The 21,710-nt window shown below is 41.7% G+C and overlaps 1 protein-coding gene across 1 annotated transcript; it reads left to right on the top strand.

Annotated features, from left to right (window-relative positions):
- Nucleotides 1-2,415: 2,415 nt before the first annotated feature.
- vamp3 (vesicle-associated membrane protein 3 (cellubrevin)) lies at nt 2,416-19,277 on the top strand. The gene is made up of 5 exons (XM_029694170.1): nt 2,416-2,587; nt 13,375-13,447; nt 14,900-15,058; nt 15,142-15,193; nt 17,695-19,277. Coding segments are annotated over exons 1-5 (306 nt in total). The 5' UTR covers nt 2,416-2,585; the 3' UTR covers nt 17,715-19,277.
- Nucleotides 19,278-21,710: the final 2,433 nt, after the last annotated feature.

A 21,710-nucleotide genomic window follows, 5' to 3' on the forward strand; every position in this document is an offset into this window, starting at 1 on the left:
TGAATGACGACATGGATATTCAGCTAGCGGGATACACGCTGCACCGGCAGGATAGAACAGCAGACTCCGGTAAGACGAGGGGGGCGGTCTGTGCATATTTGTAAACACAGCTGGTGCACGAAATCTAAGGAAGTCTCTAGATTTTTCTCGCCTGAAGAAGAGTATATTGTGATAAATTGCAGGCCACACTACTTGCCTAGAGAGTTCTCAGCTATACTTTTCATGGCTGTTTTTTACCACCACAAACAGTTGCTGCCACTAAGACCGCACTCAGTCAGCTGTATAAGGAAATAAGCAAACAGCGTCAATACAGGGCTTAGATTGAATCATACTACACCGGCTCCGACGCTCGTCGGATGTTGCAGGGCTTGCAAACTATTATAGACTACAAAGGGAAGCACAGCCGCAAGCTGCCCAGTGACATGAGCCTACCAGACGAGCTAAATCACTTCTATGCTCGCTTCGAGGCAAGCAACACTGAGGCATGCATGAGGCGGTGTCAGAGGAAGGCCCAAAGAATTGTCAAAGACCCCAGCCACCCCAGTCATAGACTGTTCTCTCTACTACAACATGGCAAGCGGTACCAAGTGCCAAGTCTAGGACAAAAAGGCTTCTCAACAGTTTTTACCCCCAAGCCATAAGACTTCCTGAACAGGTAACCAAATGGTTACCTGGACTATTTGCATTGTGTGCCCCCCCAACCCCTCTTTTACGCTGCTGCTACTCTCTGTTTATCATATATGCATAGTCACTTTAACCATACCAACATGTACATACTACCTCAATTGGCCCAACCAACCAGTGCTCCCGCACATTGGCTAACCAGGCTATCTGCATTGTGTCCCACCACCCGCCAACCCCTCTTTTTACACTACTGCTACTCTCTGTTCATCATATATGCATAGTCACTTTAACCATATCTACATGTACATACTACCTCAATCAGCCTGACTAACCGGTGTCTGTATATAGCCTTGCTACTGTTATTTTCAAATGTATTTTTAGTGTTGTTTTATTTCTTTACTTACCTACACACACACACACACATACCTTTTTTTCGCACTATTGGTTAGAGCCTGTAAGTAAGCATTTCACTGTAAGGTCTACACCTGTTGTATTCAGTGCACATGACAAATAAACTTTGATTTGATTTGATTGAACTTTCAGTAGTGAGTGCATACCTTTTCATTTGATACTGGTCCTCCATGGGAATGGAATCCACAACCCTGACGTTGCAAGCACCATGCTCTACCAACTGAGGTACACGGGACCATATGCACTGTACAGCCTAACCTATGGATGTTGTACCCATGAAATGGGGTATAGGCCCACTCACTGACACTCACAGTACACTACTGTGTAGAATTTACACAAATATTAGCATCTTCACTCTTATTGCAGGACTTTGACTGTGGGAAATCATCAGTCCAGTCAGTCTATAGTGTGTATTGGACATTCAAAATGCACTGTACAGCCTAACCATGCAACATCCAAGTCCCGCAATAACTGCTATGATGCTAATACTTGTGAAAACTCTTCACAGTTGTGTTCTGTGTCACCGAGAAGGCTGATACCCCATTTAATGGGTTCACAATCTCTAGCTTAGGCTGCACAGTCCAATATGAATGTTCAATACACACAATAGGTCATACAGGGGCTCCTGAGTGGCACAGCGGTCTAAGGCACTGCATCTCAGTGCTTGAGGTGTCACTATAGACACCCTGGTTTGAATCCAGGCTGTATCACAACTGGCTGTGATTGGGAGTCCCCATAGGGTGGCGCACAATTGGCCCAGCGTCATCCAGGTTTGACCGGTGTAGGCCGTCATTGTAAATAAGAATTTGTTCTTAACTGACTTGCCTAGTTAAATAAATAAAAATAAATACAGTGAGCTGATTTCCCACAGATAAAGTTCCATAATAAGAGCTAAGATGCTAATATTTGTGGGCACTCTACACAGTTGTTTTCTGTGAGTGTCAATGAGTAGGCTGAAACCTCATTTCATGGGTGCAACATCCATAGGTTAGGCTGTACACAGTGTATATAAGTATGCCCCCAAGGCAATTCTAAAGATGAATAGATTCACAGTGCGATATTAACTAATTATTGCCTTTTGTTGTATTTATATAACAACGTTCAGAGCTTGTTTAGCATTAACTAATCCAAATAGCATGATTCCACTATTTGTATCCGTTTAAATTACTTTCAATTGGGGATTTCATTTTGAAGGCGAAAAGCAAAATCCACTGTGGCTAATCCTTATTGTGGCTAGCTTCACACAAGTTCCCGGGGGAGGGGTAGCCTTTTCTTGAAACACTCTGGAAATGTGTATTTCAAATTCAGATCAATTTAATCAGATGCTCGTTTTGTTAGTTTAAAATTATCCAATTGCTATTCATTGATATTTTGTGGAATGACGCACTGAATTTGAGGTGCGCCATTTATTATACATACTGTCACTTTAAATTACACAGAAGAAGAAAACTGGTACGGATTGACACCGCCTCATACAAGCAAACTAGCTACGCGTTCAAGATTTCCGGTGCTTTCGATCTCTGGCTGCTAGCTAGCTATCCAATAAAAACATGTAAGTATTTTCTCTTCTCAGGTTTATAATAACTTTAGGTCACTTGATCAACTACACGAACTTTCATTAACTTGGTCGGTGTTTCGAATACGTGTATTTATTGTTAAAAAAAATAGAGTCAACAACGCCCAACTTCTTTGGGGTTGGGTGTGTGAAGGTCTCGCTTGTTAGCAGCTAACTTTCATGCAACAAGTGCTTGCTCAAACTAGCGATATATAGCTAGCTGACATTAGCGTGCTAATGCTGGCCCAGTAACTTCGTTAGCTGCGTCAATTTGTTTTTGTAAACTAGCTAACTTATTTTTTAGTTCGCTAAGTTAACCGTACCCAGGGTCTGACGCTAACGTTACCTAGCTATGATTATTTATATATATATAAAAAAAAATGTTTTATGTTTGCTACATTTTTAGTTCGCTAGGGCGATCACTCACTGACACTGCTCTAGAATGTAGTGAAATATGGGTAAATCCAAGAGTGTGTTACTAAATTAATGTCTAAACCTAGTTTTCTTTAGCCTATGTCATTATGAATCACATACAACGAATCATTAGATTGTTCTCTACAATATTACAACCATAATATGCGTGTACTTAACAGGGTTGATTAAATAAAAACGTACGTTTGTTGTGACCGCGCAGCTCTAGGTTGTAAAGTATCTTGCATATTTCGGTGTTGGGAGGTGGGCCATATGGTTGTTTTTGTCTGTACTTGGCGTTGTTAAGGAGGCTACTTTGTCTGGACATATAATTATTCCATTGCTGTCGTTCTCATGATCCAAGCCCATGCTTTCTTACTATTATATATTCTCGACCAGGCATGTTTACCGAGAGAGAAAATTACAGAATAAAATGACAAATGTAGATAGTTTATTGTGATTGTACAAAGGTTGTGGCGTTAGTGTTTTTTCATTGTAGTTAAAGTGGTGCCATATTGTTTAAACTCATTTATGAAGTGAAAAAAGTTAGGTTTTGAATTAGACCATTTGCATTTGTGAATATTAAATTTACCTAGGATTATTAGCAGTTGAATTAAATATACTACATCTTTATCTATGTCAGAATTTATGAAATAAATCATTATATCAAAACCATTAAATAGTACAACCGGTCCTATTTTTTTTAAACAAAATTCTGTATGTCAATCCAAAACATTCTACTATAAATACAGGCAAAAAACAAATGCAAAATGGTCTCCTTCTCCATTCCACAGAATCACAGTTATATTCAGCTTGAATCTTTCCAAAACATGTTTCACAGGATAAGTTCTATGTAACATTTTAAATGAAACTTCCTTTACTTTGTTACTGATACAATATTTGTTAGCAATTTTCCATGCTTTCCCCCATTGTATATCACCATAGATATTTGACCAAAAGAATCTTGCTGAGAGAATTATAGTATCACAAACAATATTCCTAATCTGTTTATTACTACATTTATTTTTGATGTTAATATTGACAATGAATATATTTTCATATAAATCTATGTTACTTACATCAACCACAGGAATTTAAAAGAGATACAACCCCCCTTGGAATCGCATCAAAAACAATTGCATATTCTTTCGGGGTTATTGGAATTTTAAACTTATCAAGAAATTTCCCATATGAGAGTAGATATCCATCCTTATTCAGTAACAGTGAAACAATATACGCAGCCTGGTTTCATAGACTTAACGTAAAGTAACTCTGGGATCATTACTCAAATTAGTATAATATGTTACTTATGGATAACGCGAATGTCTAGCAACCCAAAGGTTGTGAGTTAGTTGCCCGTGATGAGATGCTAACATTTGAGTTAATTAGCAACATTTCAACTACTTACTACTTTTTAGATACTTTGCAAATTCGTAACATGTAATTCCAATTGTAATTTTAAAACCTATATGAAATGGGTGATGGACATCCACAAATTAATACATACCATACGAAATGTGACACATCATACTAAAAGGAGTGTCTCGGATTTACATACAGAATAATACGAAATGCTTGGAGGTCTATCTGTCTGGAATAAATGCAGGCAGTAGTAGCCAGCTATGCATTAGGATGTTTATTAGCCTATTTTGTTTATCATTGAATAGGAATAAGTAAGTCATGTGCATTTCCATCTGTCAATCTGTGTGAAGGAACCTACCGATATGCTCTGAGTGATAGCGCAGTAATGTGCATTTGAGGTATAGGTTCTACCTGCATTTTAAAGCGCACTTCTGTGTTTTCCGATCACGAGTAAATCTCATTACGAGTATCAAGTGTGATAAAACGGATACGAATACGAGTGAGACGAGTTACAGATAGTGAACAGTAGCAGCAGCGTATGTAATGAGTCAAAGTGTGCAAAAAAGGTCAATGCAGATAGTCCAGGTAGCTATTTGGTTAAATATTTAACTATTTAGTAGTCTTATGGCTTGGGGGTAGAAGCTGTTCTGGGTCTTGTTGGTTCCAGACTTGGTTCATTGGTACCGCTTGCCCAGACTTGGGTGGATGGAGCCTTTGACAATTGTTATGGCATTTCTCTGACACTGCCTGGTATAGAGGTCCTGGATGGGAGGGAGCTCGGCCCTAGTGATGTACTGGGTTGTGCGCACTACCATCTGTAGCGTCTTGCTGTTGGATGCCAAGCAGTTGCCATACCAAGTGGTGATGCAGCCAGTCGAGATGCTCTCAATAGTGCAGTTGTATAACTTTTTGAGGGTGCATGCCAAATCTGTTCAGCCTCCTGAGGGGGAAGTGGTGTTATCGTGCCCTCTTTACAAATGTATTTGTGTTTGGGCCATGATCGATCCTTAGTGATATGGACACAGAGGAACTTGAAGCTCTCTACCTGCTCCACTTCAGCCTCGCTGAAGTGTAAAGGAGCGTGCTTGGGCTACCGTTTCCTGTAGTCCACGGTCAGCTCCTTTGTCTTGATGATGTTGAGGGAGAGGTTGTTGTCCTGGTACCACACTGCCAGGTCTCTGACCCCCATATAGGCTGTCTCATTGTCGGTGATCAGGTCTACCACCGTCACGTTGTCTGCAAACTTAATGATGGTGTTGGTGGAGTTGAGCACGGCCACGCAGTCGTGGGTGAACAGGGAGTACAGGAGGGGACAAAGTACTCCTGAGTGGCGCAGCTGTCTAAGACACTGCATCTCAGTGCAGGAGGCGTCACAACAGTCCCTGGTTCGAATCCAGGCTGCATCACATCTGGATGTGATTGGGAGTCCCGTAGGGAGGTGCACAATGGGCTCAGCGTCGCCCGGGGTAGGCCGTCATTGTAAATAAGAATTTGTTAGGGCTAGGCGTCCCTCGGTGAAACTGGAGGGCACGCAATTCAAATAAATAATTTTAAAAATTATGGATATTAAACATTTAGGTACGTACAAGTGTCTTATATCGGTTGAAAGCTTAAATTCTTGTTAATCTAACAGCACTGTCCGATTTACAGTAGCTATTACAGCGAAAGCATGCCATGCGATTGAGGACGGCGCCCCACATCAAAATATTTCTCCACCAGCACAGGTTTCATAAATTCACAAATAGCAATTTAACTGACTTGCCTAGTTAAATAAAAAACGTCCAGGATCCAGTTGCAGATGAAGCTGTTCAGTCCCAGGGTCCTTAGCTTAGTGATGAGCTTGGAGGGCACTATGGTGTTGAACTCTGATCTGTAGTCAATGAACAGCATTCTCACGTAGGTGTTCCCTTTGTCCAATTGGGAAAGGGCAGTACGGAGTGCAATAAACATTGCATCATCTGTGGATCTGTTGGGGCGGTATGCGAATTGGTGTGGGTTCAGGGTGTCTGGGATCATGGTGTTGTGTGCCATGACCTGCCTTTCAAGGCATTTCATGGGTACAGATGTGAGTGCTACAGGTTGATAGACAGGTTACATTGGCGTTCTTGTGCACCGGTACTATAGTCCTCTGCTTAAAATATGTATGTAGCCAGTTAGCGATGCTAATGATAACTGTCTTGTGGGTAGATAGACTTTCCCCAAAAACCTCAATTAAATGTTAAGTGCATAGTAGGCTTACCTGACAATAATCATGATTGAGTTTCAACTGCTAGGAAAGAAAAGACAACGCTTCTACTAGTCAGACACTCAATCTCACAGGCACAAATGTGACTGGAGTTGTTACCACAGTAACTTCCCGTGCTTAAAGGGGCAGGTGAAAATTTCTCATCTGTGATATTTTGGTTAAGACTCACTTCATATTAAATTAAACAATATACCACATTAGTTCTTACTAGTAATAGATTTGTTTTAGTAACACTACAAAGCATGCTCATCTGTTTGTTTTGCTGGTGTAATTTTAGCAGGGGACAATATTTTTACTGGTAAAAAATATGAGTGTCTGGTAGATTTAAAAAACCTTTTTTATCTACCTGCCACAAGTACATTTTATGCCCTGATCTTGAGAGAACGCTCAGTTAGCACCTCTACGGACCGTCTCTGTCTTTATCAGCATCATAAAAACTGATCGTATTTCAAGCATATAAAATGTGCATCCAAGCCGAACTGAAATCTTATCAGAAACATGTTTGGTTGTTTTCAGTTTTCTATTTCCTTACAACCGGTCAAACTGATGTCATTTGGCGTCTTTGTTTAGTTTTCCCTAAACGTCTTTGCTCCACGAAAGATGTCAACTTTACCAATGTCAACTAGATTGAAGCATTCATTCTATCGATTTAGGACATCTGGTGAACAAGGGTTTATTTAGTCTTCTAGGGGAACATATAATTATAGATACTAGGAAATAGGGAGCCCACCCCCCCGGCCAGGGGACGCCTGGCTGGCTACTTGATGTACTTGTGGAAACACTGTGCGCAGTTTAAGTTCCTTAAGTTTAACCTTTATTTAACTAGGCAGTTTGAGGTGCTTGTTTTAAAAAATTCTAATAATATGATTACTATTGTTGCACGTGTATAGGACATTTTAGGTTTTCAATATCACAAACTTTTAGCATATTGGTTATTGATTTGGACACTTTAAAACTGTGTTTTGACATTGGGCTATTTATCAATGTCTCGTCAACAGAAAGCAGTGATAGCAAGTTTTTTTAGGAATATAAATTGAACTTTAAACATTAATTTCCAATGGTATTGTACTTAATCAGGTCAACTGCTGAATGAGTCAAACTTGCTGTGATTTATTAATTTTGATATACCAGAAATCACCAAGAGTTTGCCTTGCCTAATGGCGATTCTCTTTTAAGCCCAGAAAGCAGCCATTCAGCTTGCCATGCACCAGCTTGTCAAGTGTAATAATGTCATATGTTCAGTACTTTCCAAACAATGGAGTTGTGCTTAGCAACTATCGTCACTACTGCTGTTATGGCCGGTATATAACGTTACTTTCCAAAAAAGGTCTAAATGAAAAGTTACATGAAACTGAAAGAAAAAAAATGCTTTGTCTGGAAACAATCTAAGTATTGTTTTGGACCAAGTGCACATGCGCCAAATGGACCTCGTAATAAAATCCCTCATTAAAATGCAATATTAGTGGGCCTCCCGAGTTGCGCAGCGGTCCAAGGCACTGCATCATAGTGCTAGAGGTGTTACTACAGAGACCAAGGTTCATTAACGAGCTGTGCCACAACCGGCCGTGGCCGGGAGTCCCATAGGACGGCGCACAATTGGCCCAGCGTTGTCCGGGTTAGGGGAGGGTTTGGCCGGTGGGGCTTTCCTGACTCATCGTGCTCTAGTGACTTCTTGTGGCGAGCCGGGTGCCTGCAGGAAGACCCCGGTCGCCAGTTACACTGAACAAAAATGTAAAATTGTGGTTTCATGAGCTGAAATAAAAGACCCCAAAAATCTTCCATATGCACAGAAAGCTTATTTCTCTCAAATTTTGTGCACAAATTTGTTTACCTTCCTGTTAGTGAGCATTTCTCCTTTGCCAGATAATACATACACCTGACAGGTGTGGCATATCAAGAAGCTGAGTAAACAGCATGATCATTACACAGGTGCACCTTGTGATAGGGACCATAAAGGGCCACTCTAAAATGTGCAGTTTTGTGTCACACCACAATACCACAGATGTCTCAAGTAGAGGTCGACCGATTATGATTTTTCAATGCCGATACCAATTATTGGCGGACCAAAAAAACCCGATACCGATTAATCGGCCTATTTTTTTGTATTTTTGTATTATTATTTTTTATTTTTGTATTTTTATTATTAGTCTTTTTTTAAATGTATTTATATTTTTTTGTTTTTAATGATTGTAATTTTTCGACAATTTAAAAAAAAAAAAGTTTTATTTGTAATAATGACAATTACAACAATACTGAATGAAGACTTATTTTAACTTAATATAATACATCAATAAAATCTATTTAGCCTCAAATAAATGAAACATGTTCAATTTGGTCTAAATAATGCAAAAACAAAGTGTTGGAGAAGAAAGTAAAAGTGCAATATGTGCCATGTAAGAAAGCTAACGTTTAAGTGCCTTGCTCAGAACATGGGAACATATGAAAGCTGGTGGTTCCTTTTAACATGAGTCTTCAATATTCCCAGGTAAGAAGTTTTAGGTTGTAGTTATTTTAGGACTATTTCTCTCTATACGATTTGTATTTCATATACCTTTGACTATTGGATGTTCTTATAGGCACTTTAGTATTGCCAGTGTAACAGTATAGCTTCCGTCCCTCTCCTCGCTCCTACCTGGGCTCGAACCAGGAACACATCGACAACAGCCACCCTCGAAGCAGCGTTACCCATGCAGAGCAAGGGGAACAACTACTCCAAGTCTCAGAGCGAGTGACGTTTGAAACGCTATTAGCACGCACCCGCTAACTAGCTAGCCATTTCACATCGATTACACCTGCCTAATCTTGGGAGTTGATAGGCTTGAAGTCATAAACAGCGCAATGAAGAGCCGCTGGCAAAACGCACGAAAGTGCTGTTTGAATGAATGCTTACGAGCCTGCTGGTGCCTACCACTGCTCAGTCAGACTGCTCTATCAAATCATAGACTGAATTATAATATAATAAACACAGAAATACGAGCCTTAGGTCATTAATATGGTCGAATACGGAAACTATCATCTCGAAAACAAAACGTTTTTTCTTTCAGTGAAATACGGAACCGTTCCGTATTTTATCTAACGGGTGGCATCCCTAAGTCTAAATATTCCTGTTACATTGCACAACCTTCAATGTTATGTCATAATTACGTAAAATTCTGGCAAATGAGTTCGCAACGAGCCAGGTGGCCCAAACTGTTGCATATACCCTGACTCTGCGTGCAATGAACGCTAGAGATGTGACACAATTTCATGTTAGCAGGCAATATTAACTAAATATTTAGTTTTAAAAATATATACTTGTGTATTGATTTTAAAGAAAGCCATTGATGTTTATGGTTAGATACATTGGTGCAACAACAGTGCTTTTTTCGCAAATGCGCTTGTTAAATCACCCGTTTGTCGAAGTAGGCTGTGATTTGATGAGAAATTAACAGGCACCGCATCGATTATATGCAACGCAGGACACGTTAGATAAACTAGTAATATCATCAACTATGTAGTTAACTAGTGATTATGTTAAGATTGATAGTTTTTTTATAAGATAAGTTTAATGCTAGCTAGCAACTTACCTTGGCTTCTTGCTGCCCTCGCGTAACATGCAGGCTCCTCGTGGAGTGCAATGTAAGGCAGGTGGTTAGAGCGTTGGACTAGTAACCGGAAGGTTGCAAAAACGAATCCCCGAATCCCCCCTGAACAAGGCAGTTAACCCCCGTTCCTAGGCTGTCATTGAAAATAAGAATGTGTTCTTAATCTGACTTGCCTAGTTAAATAAAGGTGTAAAAAAAAAAGAGACCGATTAATCGGTCGACCTCTAGTCTCAAGTTTTGAGGGAGCGTGCAATTGGCATGCTGACTGCAGAAATGTCCACCAGAGCTGTTGCCAGAGTATTGGATGTTCATTTCTCAACATTGTTTTAGGGCAGTACGTTCAACCGGCCTCAACCCCAGACCATGTGTATGGCATTGTGTGGGCAGGCGGTTTGCTGATGTCACCGTTGTGAATTGTGGCCAGGCATATTGTATGGCCAGCCATAAGCTACGGACAATGAACATAGTTGCATTTTATCAATGGCAATTTGAATGCGCAGAGGTACCGTGACGAGCACCTGAGGCCCATTGTCGTGCCATGCATCTGCTGCGATCATCAATGATTTGTACACAATTACTGGAAGCTGAAAATGTCCCAGTTCTTCCATGGCCTGCATACTCACCAGACATGTCACTCATTGAGCATGTTTGGGATGCTCTGGATTGACTTGTACGACAGCTTGTTCCAGTTCCCGCCAATATCCAGCAACTTCGCACAGCCATTGAAGAGGAGTAGGACATTCCACTATCAACAGCCAGATCAACTCTATGTGAAGGAGATGTGTCGTGCTACATAAGGCAAATGGTGGTCACACCAGGTACTGTCTGGTTTCCTGATCCACGCCCCTACTTTTTTTTATAATTATTTTTTTAAAGGTGTCTGTGACCAACAGATGCATATCTGTATTCCCAGTCATGTGAAATCCATAGATTAGTATCTAATTTATTTATTTCAATTGATTGATGTCTTTATTTGAACTGTAACTCAGTAAGTTATTTGAAATTGTTGTGTTTATTTTTGTTCAGTATAGATTATTTCCAGACAAGGCGTTATTTCGGTTGCATGTAGCTTTTTTTTTAATTTAAACCTTTTTTGGAAGTACATACTGGACGTGAAGGCGATAGTTGCTCAGGGACACTCCGTTCTTTGGTAAGTACCGAGCGTATTTTGACATTTTATTAAGCTTGAAAAGCTGGTGATTGGCAAGTTGACATCAAGCCTCACATTCCCCTCAACTTAAGTGATATGTTGAATCAATGGCCGGGCTTGCTTTCTTGCTAGACAAGCCATGAATATCCATAGCTAGGTACATAGCCTATATTTTAATCCTAGGATGAATGTGGATAGCCAGATGCATACGTAACATCATCAGTTTGTCCAATATTTTTTTAAATTTTCTTCTGTAGCTAGCTAGCCAACGTTAGCAAACACTTTTGAGGTTGTATGAAGCTAATGTGGCCAACCAAAGTGTTTTATTGCTCCAGGCAGTGAAGATGCAAACATTCCATTTGTAACTCACATTAGCTTGGGTGTTGTTATGGTTTATGCATATTCAAGGTTCATAGAATAGGGGTTAATACTATAATGCAGATGCCTAAATTGGCATGTACTATGCCATTTCAAAGTTTGGTTCCTGGAACGGCCTATTTTAGTCCCTTCAGTTGAATGTCGGCGCTCATTGTAAACTTCAGTAAGCTCTATTGGATCATGAGCGAGCGGAACTATGTCGGAGAATAGTAGGAAGCCTGCTTTGTGACCTTCGCTATCTGCATCCCCATCGGAGAATGTTCCGCTGATGCAGAGCACGGACGGAAATGCCCGGTGCCTCGACTGCGGTCTCCAGCTCGGGGGCCATGTAATGTGATTTTTCCCCTCTTAAAAAGTCCTTTAATACTGAATAGATTATCCCAACTTCTCTCCTACTTTCCCTACATTAAGTTATTACTGATCTGAAAGGGCTAGATTGGTGGGAGCAGTTGGGTGAAAACTGTGATTAATACCTTGAAGGATGTCAATACACACAGGGAGAAGTGCAGCTTGGTACCTGTACTCAAAACAGGCTGTATTGAGGGAGAAGTATGGCAATATGGAACAGACTGTTTGTGTTAGCAGGGTGTGATGAAGTGTAGGAGACAGAATGGTTCTGCAGTAGAGCGGGCTGCAGTGGGGGAGTGTTGAAAGGGGAACTGAGAGCAGAAACTTGAGTGGAATGTTGAGACCACACCTCCCTGTATCATGCTACCACTACCAGCCACCCAAGCTCCGCTATCATTACATATTCAGTCACACCCCGTAAAGTTATGTCCCCCACCATTAGTATAAATTCCACACTATCATGTATTCCCCACACACACACCACCCTTACTCTTATCGTAATATACGGTAGTCAATAAATCTGGACCTATTGCTGTAGGAATTAATGTGGTCACTGATTATCTGTCCACCAGGTTGGTACAGTGTCTGGATGACTGAGATACAGGAATTAACTGGACTAGTGGCTGAGTGGGCCAACTTCAGCGCCTACTCTCCTGAGAGTTTTTAGGAAGAGGGTGTGGAATTCTTGCTGTGCATTTGTGTTTGGGGAGAGGGGGAGCGGGGCCATTTATCTGTCTGGGTTACCACCACTGCTCTCTAGCCTACTGTCTGTGTGCTGAATCTGTAACACACACACACACACACACACTACCCTTTCTGTCCCCCTGAGGGAGCTAGGACCTCTGAGCTGGAGTAATGGAATAACTCCAGTGAGGTAGTAGGCTTATTGCCATTTCTCCAGCAGGTGTCAGCAGAGCGCTGCTTTAGAAACGGTCTCCTGTGTTTTCATATGGACATGTCATAACACCATCATATTAATCATGTGCTTGGGTGAAGTAACAGTACAGTTGGGCTACAGAAATGGCCATCAGGCTATATGGAAGCCTTTTCACATGAGTCATCTAGGTGTGCCCTTCAGATATCACTTTGATGTGAAAGAATGAATGTGAATGTGTGTAAAGTGATGCCCCTGTCCCGTTGCAGAGATTTATTTACTACCCCTGCATTTGGATAGGGACTGATCACCCCCACACCTGTTGCGTTTGAGTGCATTGCGGTCATGGAAGTGTGCAAAATGAAATGGGTAATCCTGCATATCTGGAGACTAGAGTGGGTGTGTCTAAACCCTCTGTTGCCCTTTCGCCAGGTCCGCTCCTGCTACTGAAGGCTCCGCGCCTGGCAACCGCCGCCTACAACAGACACAGGCCCAAGTGGATGAGGTACGACCCCACACACACACACACACTCACACACATACACTCTTCACTCTAAACATACTCAGCATACACAACTCCCACCACCTACAGCAGGAACTGCTTTCATGATTATCAGCTGTTGTCAAACACCTGTAGGTCTGAAAATATTCTCTTCCTCCATCAGTGTGCAGCGAATTCATACTAGGAGATTAAATGAGTATGACATCCTGGCATTTAATGTGTACTCTTATTTTATTAAAAAAAAATTCAGACTGTTCACATATTATGAAAACGTTATTCACGCCTATCAAAATGGCAATATGAGAATCCAGCCACAGACCCATCTTCATTTCCTAGTTGTAGCCTTCTACTTACCTGGTCCTGTACAGTTTCCCCAGAATGTTTCTGTTTAACAGCAGACAGCCTGTGTATCTGTTTAGATGTCAGGGCCACACTGCCCTCAGGATTAAAGTCTCTCACACACACACACACACACACACGGGCCCAAACACATCCCTCCCTAGTCCCTATGCAGTTGTGTAGATGTGAGAGTATTGGATAGGTTAGAAATATTGCAATATTTCCATTAAACATTCTACATTTATAATTTATAGTAGGCCTGGTGTAATTTGTGGGTTTAATTTGGTTGACTGTAGAAGTTACTAACTCATCTGTACTCGGGAAGAGCATCCATCAACCCTCGGCCTCACACGTGTCCCTCACAAGCCTACCATACCCCTTTACTCCACCCTAACCCTCAGCTCTTTCACAGTCTCACACCTCTCGCTGAAGCTCTTGGCTTCCCTGGGCATGTACAGTTGCTCCTAGCCAAGGATTATATAATAACTGGTAGTTTGTTCCACCCCCCCCCCTAAAAACCTTATCCCCTGTGTGTCCGAAGCCTCCTGATAGGCTGCTTGTCTCTTATGTAATACATCTTGTCTCCATGGTTATGTAACCACTGCATGGGCTGGCACAAGCTGCCGCCTCTCCCCTCTCAAGGTCTATCTGGTGGGAGGGGCAGGGTTTGTTGCTCTGTGGAACATATGGGTTAGGCTATGTGCGCTTTGGGCAGAGACTGTGCGCGTGGCAAGTTAGTTTTTCTGGCGAGGTGTTCTGTTCCATCTACGTGGGCTTTATTATGCAACACTGAGCGTCTCATTGAGACTGCAGCACGACCGTCCTCACGCGGTGGAGGATATAGACAGTATTTCTGTTGTCTCAGACAGGCCCTGCATGGTTGTGCAGGAAGACATGCATTTCTTATGCAGTCTAGGACACGCTCTGGGCTTGTATTTTTTTACTCAGAAAAGGAGTGCTTATCCAGGATCCGGTCCCCCTGCCCTGTCCATGTTGTTTATTATAATCTGAAAGGCCAAATTGGCGCACATGTTCTCATTTCAGCTCAACCTGAGTTTACTGCAGGAACTAACAAACTCCTATAAATTACTTTTTCCCATAAAAATGTGTGTGTAGGTGGTGGATATCATGCGTGTGAATGTGGACAAGGTGTTGGAGCGTGACTCGAAGCTGTCTGAGCTGGACGACAGGGCGGACGCATTGCAGGCCGGAGCCTCCCAGTTTGAGACCAGCGCTGCCAAACTCAAAAGGAAGTTTTGGTGGAAGAACTGCAAGGTGCAGTACTCACTCACTCACTCACTCACTCACTCACTCACAACCGCATGTTGAGATGTTGAGGTGTGTTCTGTGCTCTCCAGATGTGGGCCATCCTGATAGCTGTTATAGTCATCATCCTGGTCATCATCATCAGTGAGTATAGCTCTGGGTGGAAGCGTACGGTTGGGTAGTAGAGATGTGCGGGTTGACTCAGAACCTACAGACCCCACGGGTTTAGGGTCATGAAATATTGTGTGGAAGAAGGGCGGGTGGGTGAAGGGTAGGTTGAATAAAGAGAAAACAATACCTTAAACAAATCCATAAATGTAGGCTAGCATTCTTGTGCAATTGTATATATCAAGGCTACATTGAGGTTTTTCTTTCATCTATCTGGCATTAGTGTGTAAGCCTAAAATGTAGGGTTACGAGCCAAATAGCCTACACACCAATCGCCAAATGCTTTTGGGAACAGGCAGAAAAAGTAAGGACAATGTCGGCGTTTAATTCAATAAGAGAGAAGCTGTAAAATGGAGAGTTGAAAGTAGAGAGCGGGGAGGGCCAGAAGACTAAATCTTTCCTAGACATAAGTGGTAAAAGATGATAGCAGTGAATGTTGTGTGAGATGATTGTGAGGCGCTATACAAATTCGACAGTCACAAGATGGGGACTTCAAATGGCCCATGGCAAGTCAAGCGAACCCTAGCCTACTGTTCCAACATGATCTCAGAGCATTTCATATTATTCTGTATGTAAATCCGATACACTCCATTTTTAGTATGATATGTTAGGTTTCTTAAGGTATGTATTAATTTGTTGTTGCTAATTTTAGCTAATGCTAACATTAGCTAACATTAGCTAGCTTTAGGGGTTAAGGTTAATGTTAGGAGTTAGGTTGAAGGTTTTATTTTTTTATAAACCTTTTATTTTAACAGGGTGTCATTGAGACCCAGGCTCTTTTTTCAAATGAGCCCTGCACAATACAAACACACCAATAGAAAACACATACTAAATTGCAAAACATGATCATAAAAAAACAAAACAATATTCACTTTGATCATTCCCCACTTTAACGTCCATAAAGAACAGACATTCAAGCCTGAGCCTCCCCTGCAAAATATTGTACATCTGTGGAGCATAAAAACCAAAAGCAGCTCTCCCTAAATCAAAGCCACCCATAGAACCTCTAGCACTATCAAATCTTGTGCTCTTGTACTGTATTCTATTGTTTTAGCCTTGACACATGTTGTCATATACGTAGGAGTTTCATAGTAGTAAGTAGTTGCTAAAATGCTAAAGTTGTCTGTGATGAGATTCGAACATGCAACCTTTGGGTTGCTAGACGTTCGCGTTATACGCCCTCCCATCCGCCCCGACCAATAACACTACTTTCGTTTTTGCCTTAAAAACCTGTCTTATGTTTCCATACCAGATGTAACATACTGTATCATACTAATTTAAGTGTCCCAGATATGTTTACTATGCTATGTATAGTATATGAGACCAATCTGACTGTTCAGATGGGTTAAATGGAAACTGAAATCTAGACACTGACTCGGTCTATAACCTCTCACATGGCCTTTAATATTAACTAATGAAGTATTTTTTGCATGTCTTGCCTCGGGAACAGGAGTGGTTACTGGTTTTGTTTTTTTCCATTTATGTTTTGAGGTTGGACTTGAGCACGTAGGGCGCACCAATTTCAGTGTCACCTCGTTAGTCAGTATGTGTTACACCTGTGCTGGTTGCCATCTCGTTAGTCGGAAGGTGGTTCACCTGTGCTGGCACAGGTGCTATTTAAGTGGTTGGCTTAGTGCGTCAGTTCTCTTGAGATGTGGAGGGTTAACACCTTTAGTTGTCTTTGTTAGTTCCCCCTTCTATTTGAGCGACCATTATTTGCTGGGGAACATAGCAGTGGAGAAATATGATTTCATTCTTTCAGCATTTTGAGAAAATGTGAATGTGCATTTAGGGAATGTCTGTAGAGGTGTTATATCTATCAGCGTCATGAAAGCTGATATTTCAACCACATAAAATATGCATCCAAGCCGAACTTAAATTGTATCAGAAACATTGGGTTGTTATCACAGCTTTCTATTTCCTTACAACCAGTCAAACTGACTTGGAATTTTTGCACAAATATTTTAGTTATTGCATTTTCTCCCCAGTCCCTAAAAGAAGCAGAGATGACAACTTCACTGAAGTCAACTAGATTGAAGCATTCATTTCATTCTATTGATTTTAGTCTTCTAGGACAACATATATAATTATAGACAAGTTGACTAACAAATAGCCTACCAATGTTGGAAGTTCTAAGCAGAAACGTATCTAAATTAGGCCCCAAATAATCCTGTGCCCCCCGGCAAAATAAAATAGTTTCACTATCTGACTGTAGCCTACAGTGCATATATTTGGTCAGGTTAGGGTTGGGTGTGGGCCTGGGATGTTCACTTTATCACATAGTCGGCCGGTTGCGGATGGGTTATTAGAATCTGCGGGTAGGTGAACAAAAGGCTAACCCGCTCACCATTAGTGGTTAGGGACAATACTGGGAACAAAGGTTATGACTAGCTTGGCTGAGGGTTGAGTGAGGCCTATGGCTCTTTCCTTCATGTGGTTGTCTGCGTGCCTAACTCCTCTTCTGCCTTCTATGTCAGTCTGGAGCCAGTCGTCGTAAAGAAGCAGTTGTTGGAGGCGGAAGACGAATGGGTTAAGGATGGAGAGGAGCGAGTAAAGAGCTGAACGTTTCAAACACGAGGTCTCATGGTTTAGCCTACTGAGCTTCAAAGCCCATTCTCTACAGCAGTGGTCTTTCTTCCTGGTTCTGGAGGGCCTATCCAGTGAGCTTTAGAATGATACATTGCAGATAGAAATGTATTGGGTAGAACTGATACCATTCTTCATTCCATGATGGAAAGGCATGTTCATTTTGTACAGTACCTTTTTCTATTTGCAACCTTTGAATGTACCTGCTGAATAGACCCATGGTTCAACTACATATAAAGGTCAATCACGCTGCGGCCCTCCAGCACCAGGAGTGAAACACACTGCATTGAATTTCAAGTTATTTGTGTTTTTTGTTAATATTAATAATAATAATAGATTTGATTGTGTGTGACAGAGTGAGACAAGACCTTGTGATTTGCTCAGTGTGCTTTCCTGTTAGTCTCTACTGTAATATTGACCTGATGTGCCAAGGAGTCACCCTCCACCCCCTTAAACACACACCAGTCATCAGATCAGAACACCAAATGACTAATTGACAGACTTTTGGATTATTATATCCACAGAAACAACTGGTCATGGCTGAGATTCAATCTCAACCTTGTTCCTGTCTCTAACAGGACTGTGTGTGTGTGTGACCCTAAATCTGTGGGCTTGAGTTCAGAGAAACTGCCAAGACGGGCACACAAGAGCCTTGTTTCTTTTCTGTTAGTCTGCTTGCCCAAAGTGACTGACAATGATACTGCCACTGCCATCAGTGCCACGCCGGTCATATAAAAGTAGTGCCTTAAGTAGGGATTCATGTCAAAGCACCAAACAATAGATATCAGGCAAAATGGGGGATCACATTTTGGATGTCTTGAACTTAAGAAACACAGCCAAAAGACAGCCAAGCCTTATCGAACCAACATATGGAACCAGCAGTGCTTTCCAATGATCTGCATATTCATGCCCGCACACACATATAGGCACTAATGGTCTTCTCTGCAGGCTTCTGCTATCCTTTATATTATTCTAATAACTACAACCTTTCAAAATGTTTTATTAATTTGATGCCAATAAATGTTTTTTTGTTCCTTAAATATATTTGCTGTGTAGTGTTACTAATCATAAGAGAAACGGTGTAGTTGTGTTTTCTTTTGCATACTGAAAAGCCTTTGGTTGCCATGGTTACTTTGTTGCTGCAGTGAAGAGCATCATGGATGTTTAGGAAGGAGGAACTGCATGTTCAGTATGTGTCACCACCTATTTTCTGGAGTGCAACTATACAGATCCTTCAGACAGATGTGTATTGCAAAGAACCAACTTCACGGTCTTGTTGAGTGAATTTTGTTCAATTCATTACATTTCTATCTGAAGTGCTCTAAAGATGTTACAACTTACTAAACCCTGCCAAATAAGCCTTCCCCAAGTCTACCCCTCCCTGTGTGAATATTAGAAACAAGTGCAATTCTACTCTGTGGCTTTACAATGTTGTCTTGCTTGAATAAAAACAGATTTAACTTTTATCACACAAGTATACATCCACTGTGTTCTGTGTCAGTATGAATGGGAGAGAGCGGGAGACTGTTTCTGGATTCAACAATGCTTTAATCCTTCACATCTCAATGGGTTGTTTGCAGAAACTGTTGATCAATCCAGGGGCCCAATTGACATCTTGGTCTGTGGGGGGGGGGGGGGGGGGCTCTGCAGCTGTGGTACTGCGTGTTAGTCTTGCAGCCAATAGCTGGCTTGATCACACAGGAGAAAGTCCCTTTTGAGTTTGTCAATCCCATCCCTGGGGGCCTGCCCAACAACCTCAGAGTGCAGCAAAACTGGTGGGTTCACTTTCATTTGATCAGCATTCTCTACTACAGTACCTCTGCTACAAGACCATGGTGCTTGCCTACGGAGCTGTGAGGGGAACGGCACCTCCGTACCTTCAGGCTCTGATCAGGCCCTACACCCAAACAAGGGCACTGCGTTCATCCACCTCTGGCCTGCTGGCCCCCCTACCTCTGCGGAAGCACAGTTCCCGCTCAGCCCAGTCAAAACTGTTGGCTGCTCTGGCACCCCAATGGTGGAACAAGCTCCCTCACGACGCCAGGACAGCGGAGTCAATCACCACCTTCCGTAGACACCTGAAACCCCACCTCTTAAAGGAATACCTGGGATAGGATAAAGTAATCCTTCTAACCCCCCCCCAAAAAGAAGATTTAGATGCACTATTGTAAAGTGGTTGTTCCACTGGATATCATAAGGTGAATGCACCAATTTGTAAGTCGCTCTGGATAAGAGCGTCTGCTAAATTACGAAAATGTAAAAAATTTAAATGTACCTGTATAGTACCCTGTAAAATGTCTATTTCATCTAAATACCTTATTTAGTGATTCCAATTTGCCATTTGTGAGCCTGACTGAGTCACTGTCCCTCTTCCTAATTCATCAAGTCATTCTCCACTACAGGACACCTTTGTATTGTCAAGTGTCAAATAAATTGTGTTTTAAACATTTCATTGACCAATCATAGCTATTATAGTGTTATTGCTCATAATAATGGGATGTTTTCCATCCCCTTTTGTTTATTTTCCACATTTATATCTTTTCCTATTTTAATAGTAGTTTTATGTTCTAGAACTCATTGCATTAACCCTTTTATATTGTTTTAGATCACTATTATCAATATTGTTGCGGGAACTTATATTGAAAGGGGACATTAGTGTGTGTGGTAATTCAAGTAGGCCTGGCTCACCACTGCTGTGTCTCATTGACCCAGTAAACTAGGCCTACTTACTATGGTGCGCAGGTTAGGTGTCTGTTCAGCCGCACCCTCCCGCATTTGCTAATAACCCATCCCCACCGCCCACTAGCGGTTCTGGGTGGGGGGGGGGGGGGCAGTGCCCCTGTGACAACAATTTTGGACCCCCTTGTGGCCCCCCTAAATGTGGAGTATGAAATCATTTTTACATAACACATTTTTGCTATCATTCTTTTTTTTTACATCTGTTATTAGACAGTGGTAACGATGATGATTATGAACATCGTCTTTTGAAGAAAACGATATGACAACAATAACATCTAATGTAACTGGCCCCTCTAACAGTACAACTGGCCCCAGCTTGACCCCCCCCCCCCCCCCCCCCCCAGTTGAAATGGTCTAGAACCACCACTGCCACCGCCTGACTATATGTGATAAAGTTAGACTGCTCCCAGACTTTTACAGCCAACTTATGCTTGATCTGCAACACAATTGCGGTGCTACTGGAGGCCTGCAAATCTAGCGACTCCCAAATGTAATGCATAGGGCTTCATATAGCTCCACATTGACATGATTGGTTTGGTTGACGGTAGGTAGGTGCGGGTGGGCGGGAGTTCCTGTGTAAGCACAAACTCACTTCCTTGACAACTTCCTTCACAACAGCTTTGCGCTGCCAGTGAAGCGCAAGAAGTATGGATGCCCTTACTTCTGCAGAGGCCGTAGCACCGTAAACGCTGCAGGCCAATGCAGACGCCGATTGACCATGCAGCGGCCTTAACCCATATATAGAAAATGCGGTTGTAGGCTACAGTCAGATAGCATAACGATTTTTTGACAATGGATGCAGGATTTTTACCTCATTTAGGTATGTTTCTGCTTATAATTTCTAATATTTTAGTAGGCTATTTATTAGTCAACTTGTCAATAATTAGATACATGCAGCTTCTCTTCTGTCATATGTTGCCCTAGATGACTAAATAAACCCTTGCTCACCAGAATGTCATAAATCAATAGAATGAAATGAATGCTTCAATCTAGTTGACATTGGTGAAGTTTGCTTTGTCATCTCTGCTTCTTTCTTGGAGCAAAGACCTTTAGGCACCAGGGAGAAAATGCAAAACTCAAAAAATGGGGAAAGATTTTCTGTGCAAAATGTCCAAATGACATTAGTTTGACTGGTTGTAATGAAATAGAAAGCTGTGAAAACTACTAA

The sequence above is a fragment of the Salmo trutta genome, chromosome 16 (assembly GCF_901001165.1).
Source record: "Salmo trutta chromosome 16, fSalTru1.1, whole genome shotgun sequence".
In the NCBI taxonomy this organism is placed as follows: Eukaryota; Metazoa; Chordata; class Actinopteri; order Salmoniformes; family Salmonidae; genus Salmo; species Salmo trutta.

Coding starts and splice junctions, on each gene's coding strand:
- vamp3 (XM_029694170.1), top strand. Junction 13,448..14,899: donor CACAGGCCCAAGTGGATGAG/GTACGACCCCAC, acceptor ATGTGTGTGTAG/GTGGTGGATATCATGCGTGT. Junction 15,194..17,694: donor CATCCTGGTCATCATCATCA/GTGAGTATAGCT, acceptor CTTCTATGTCAG/TCTGGAGCCAGTCGTCGTAA.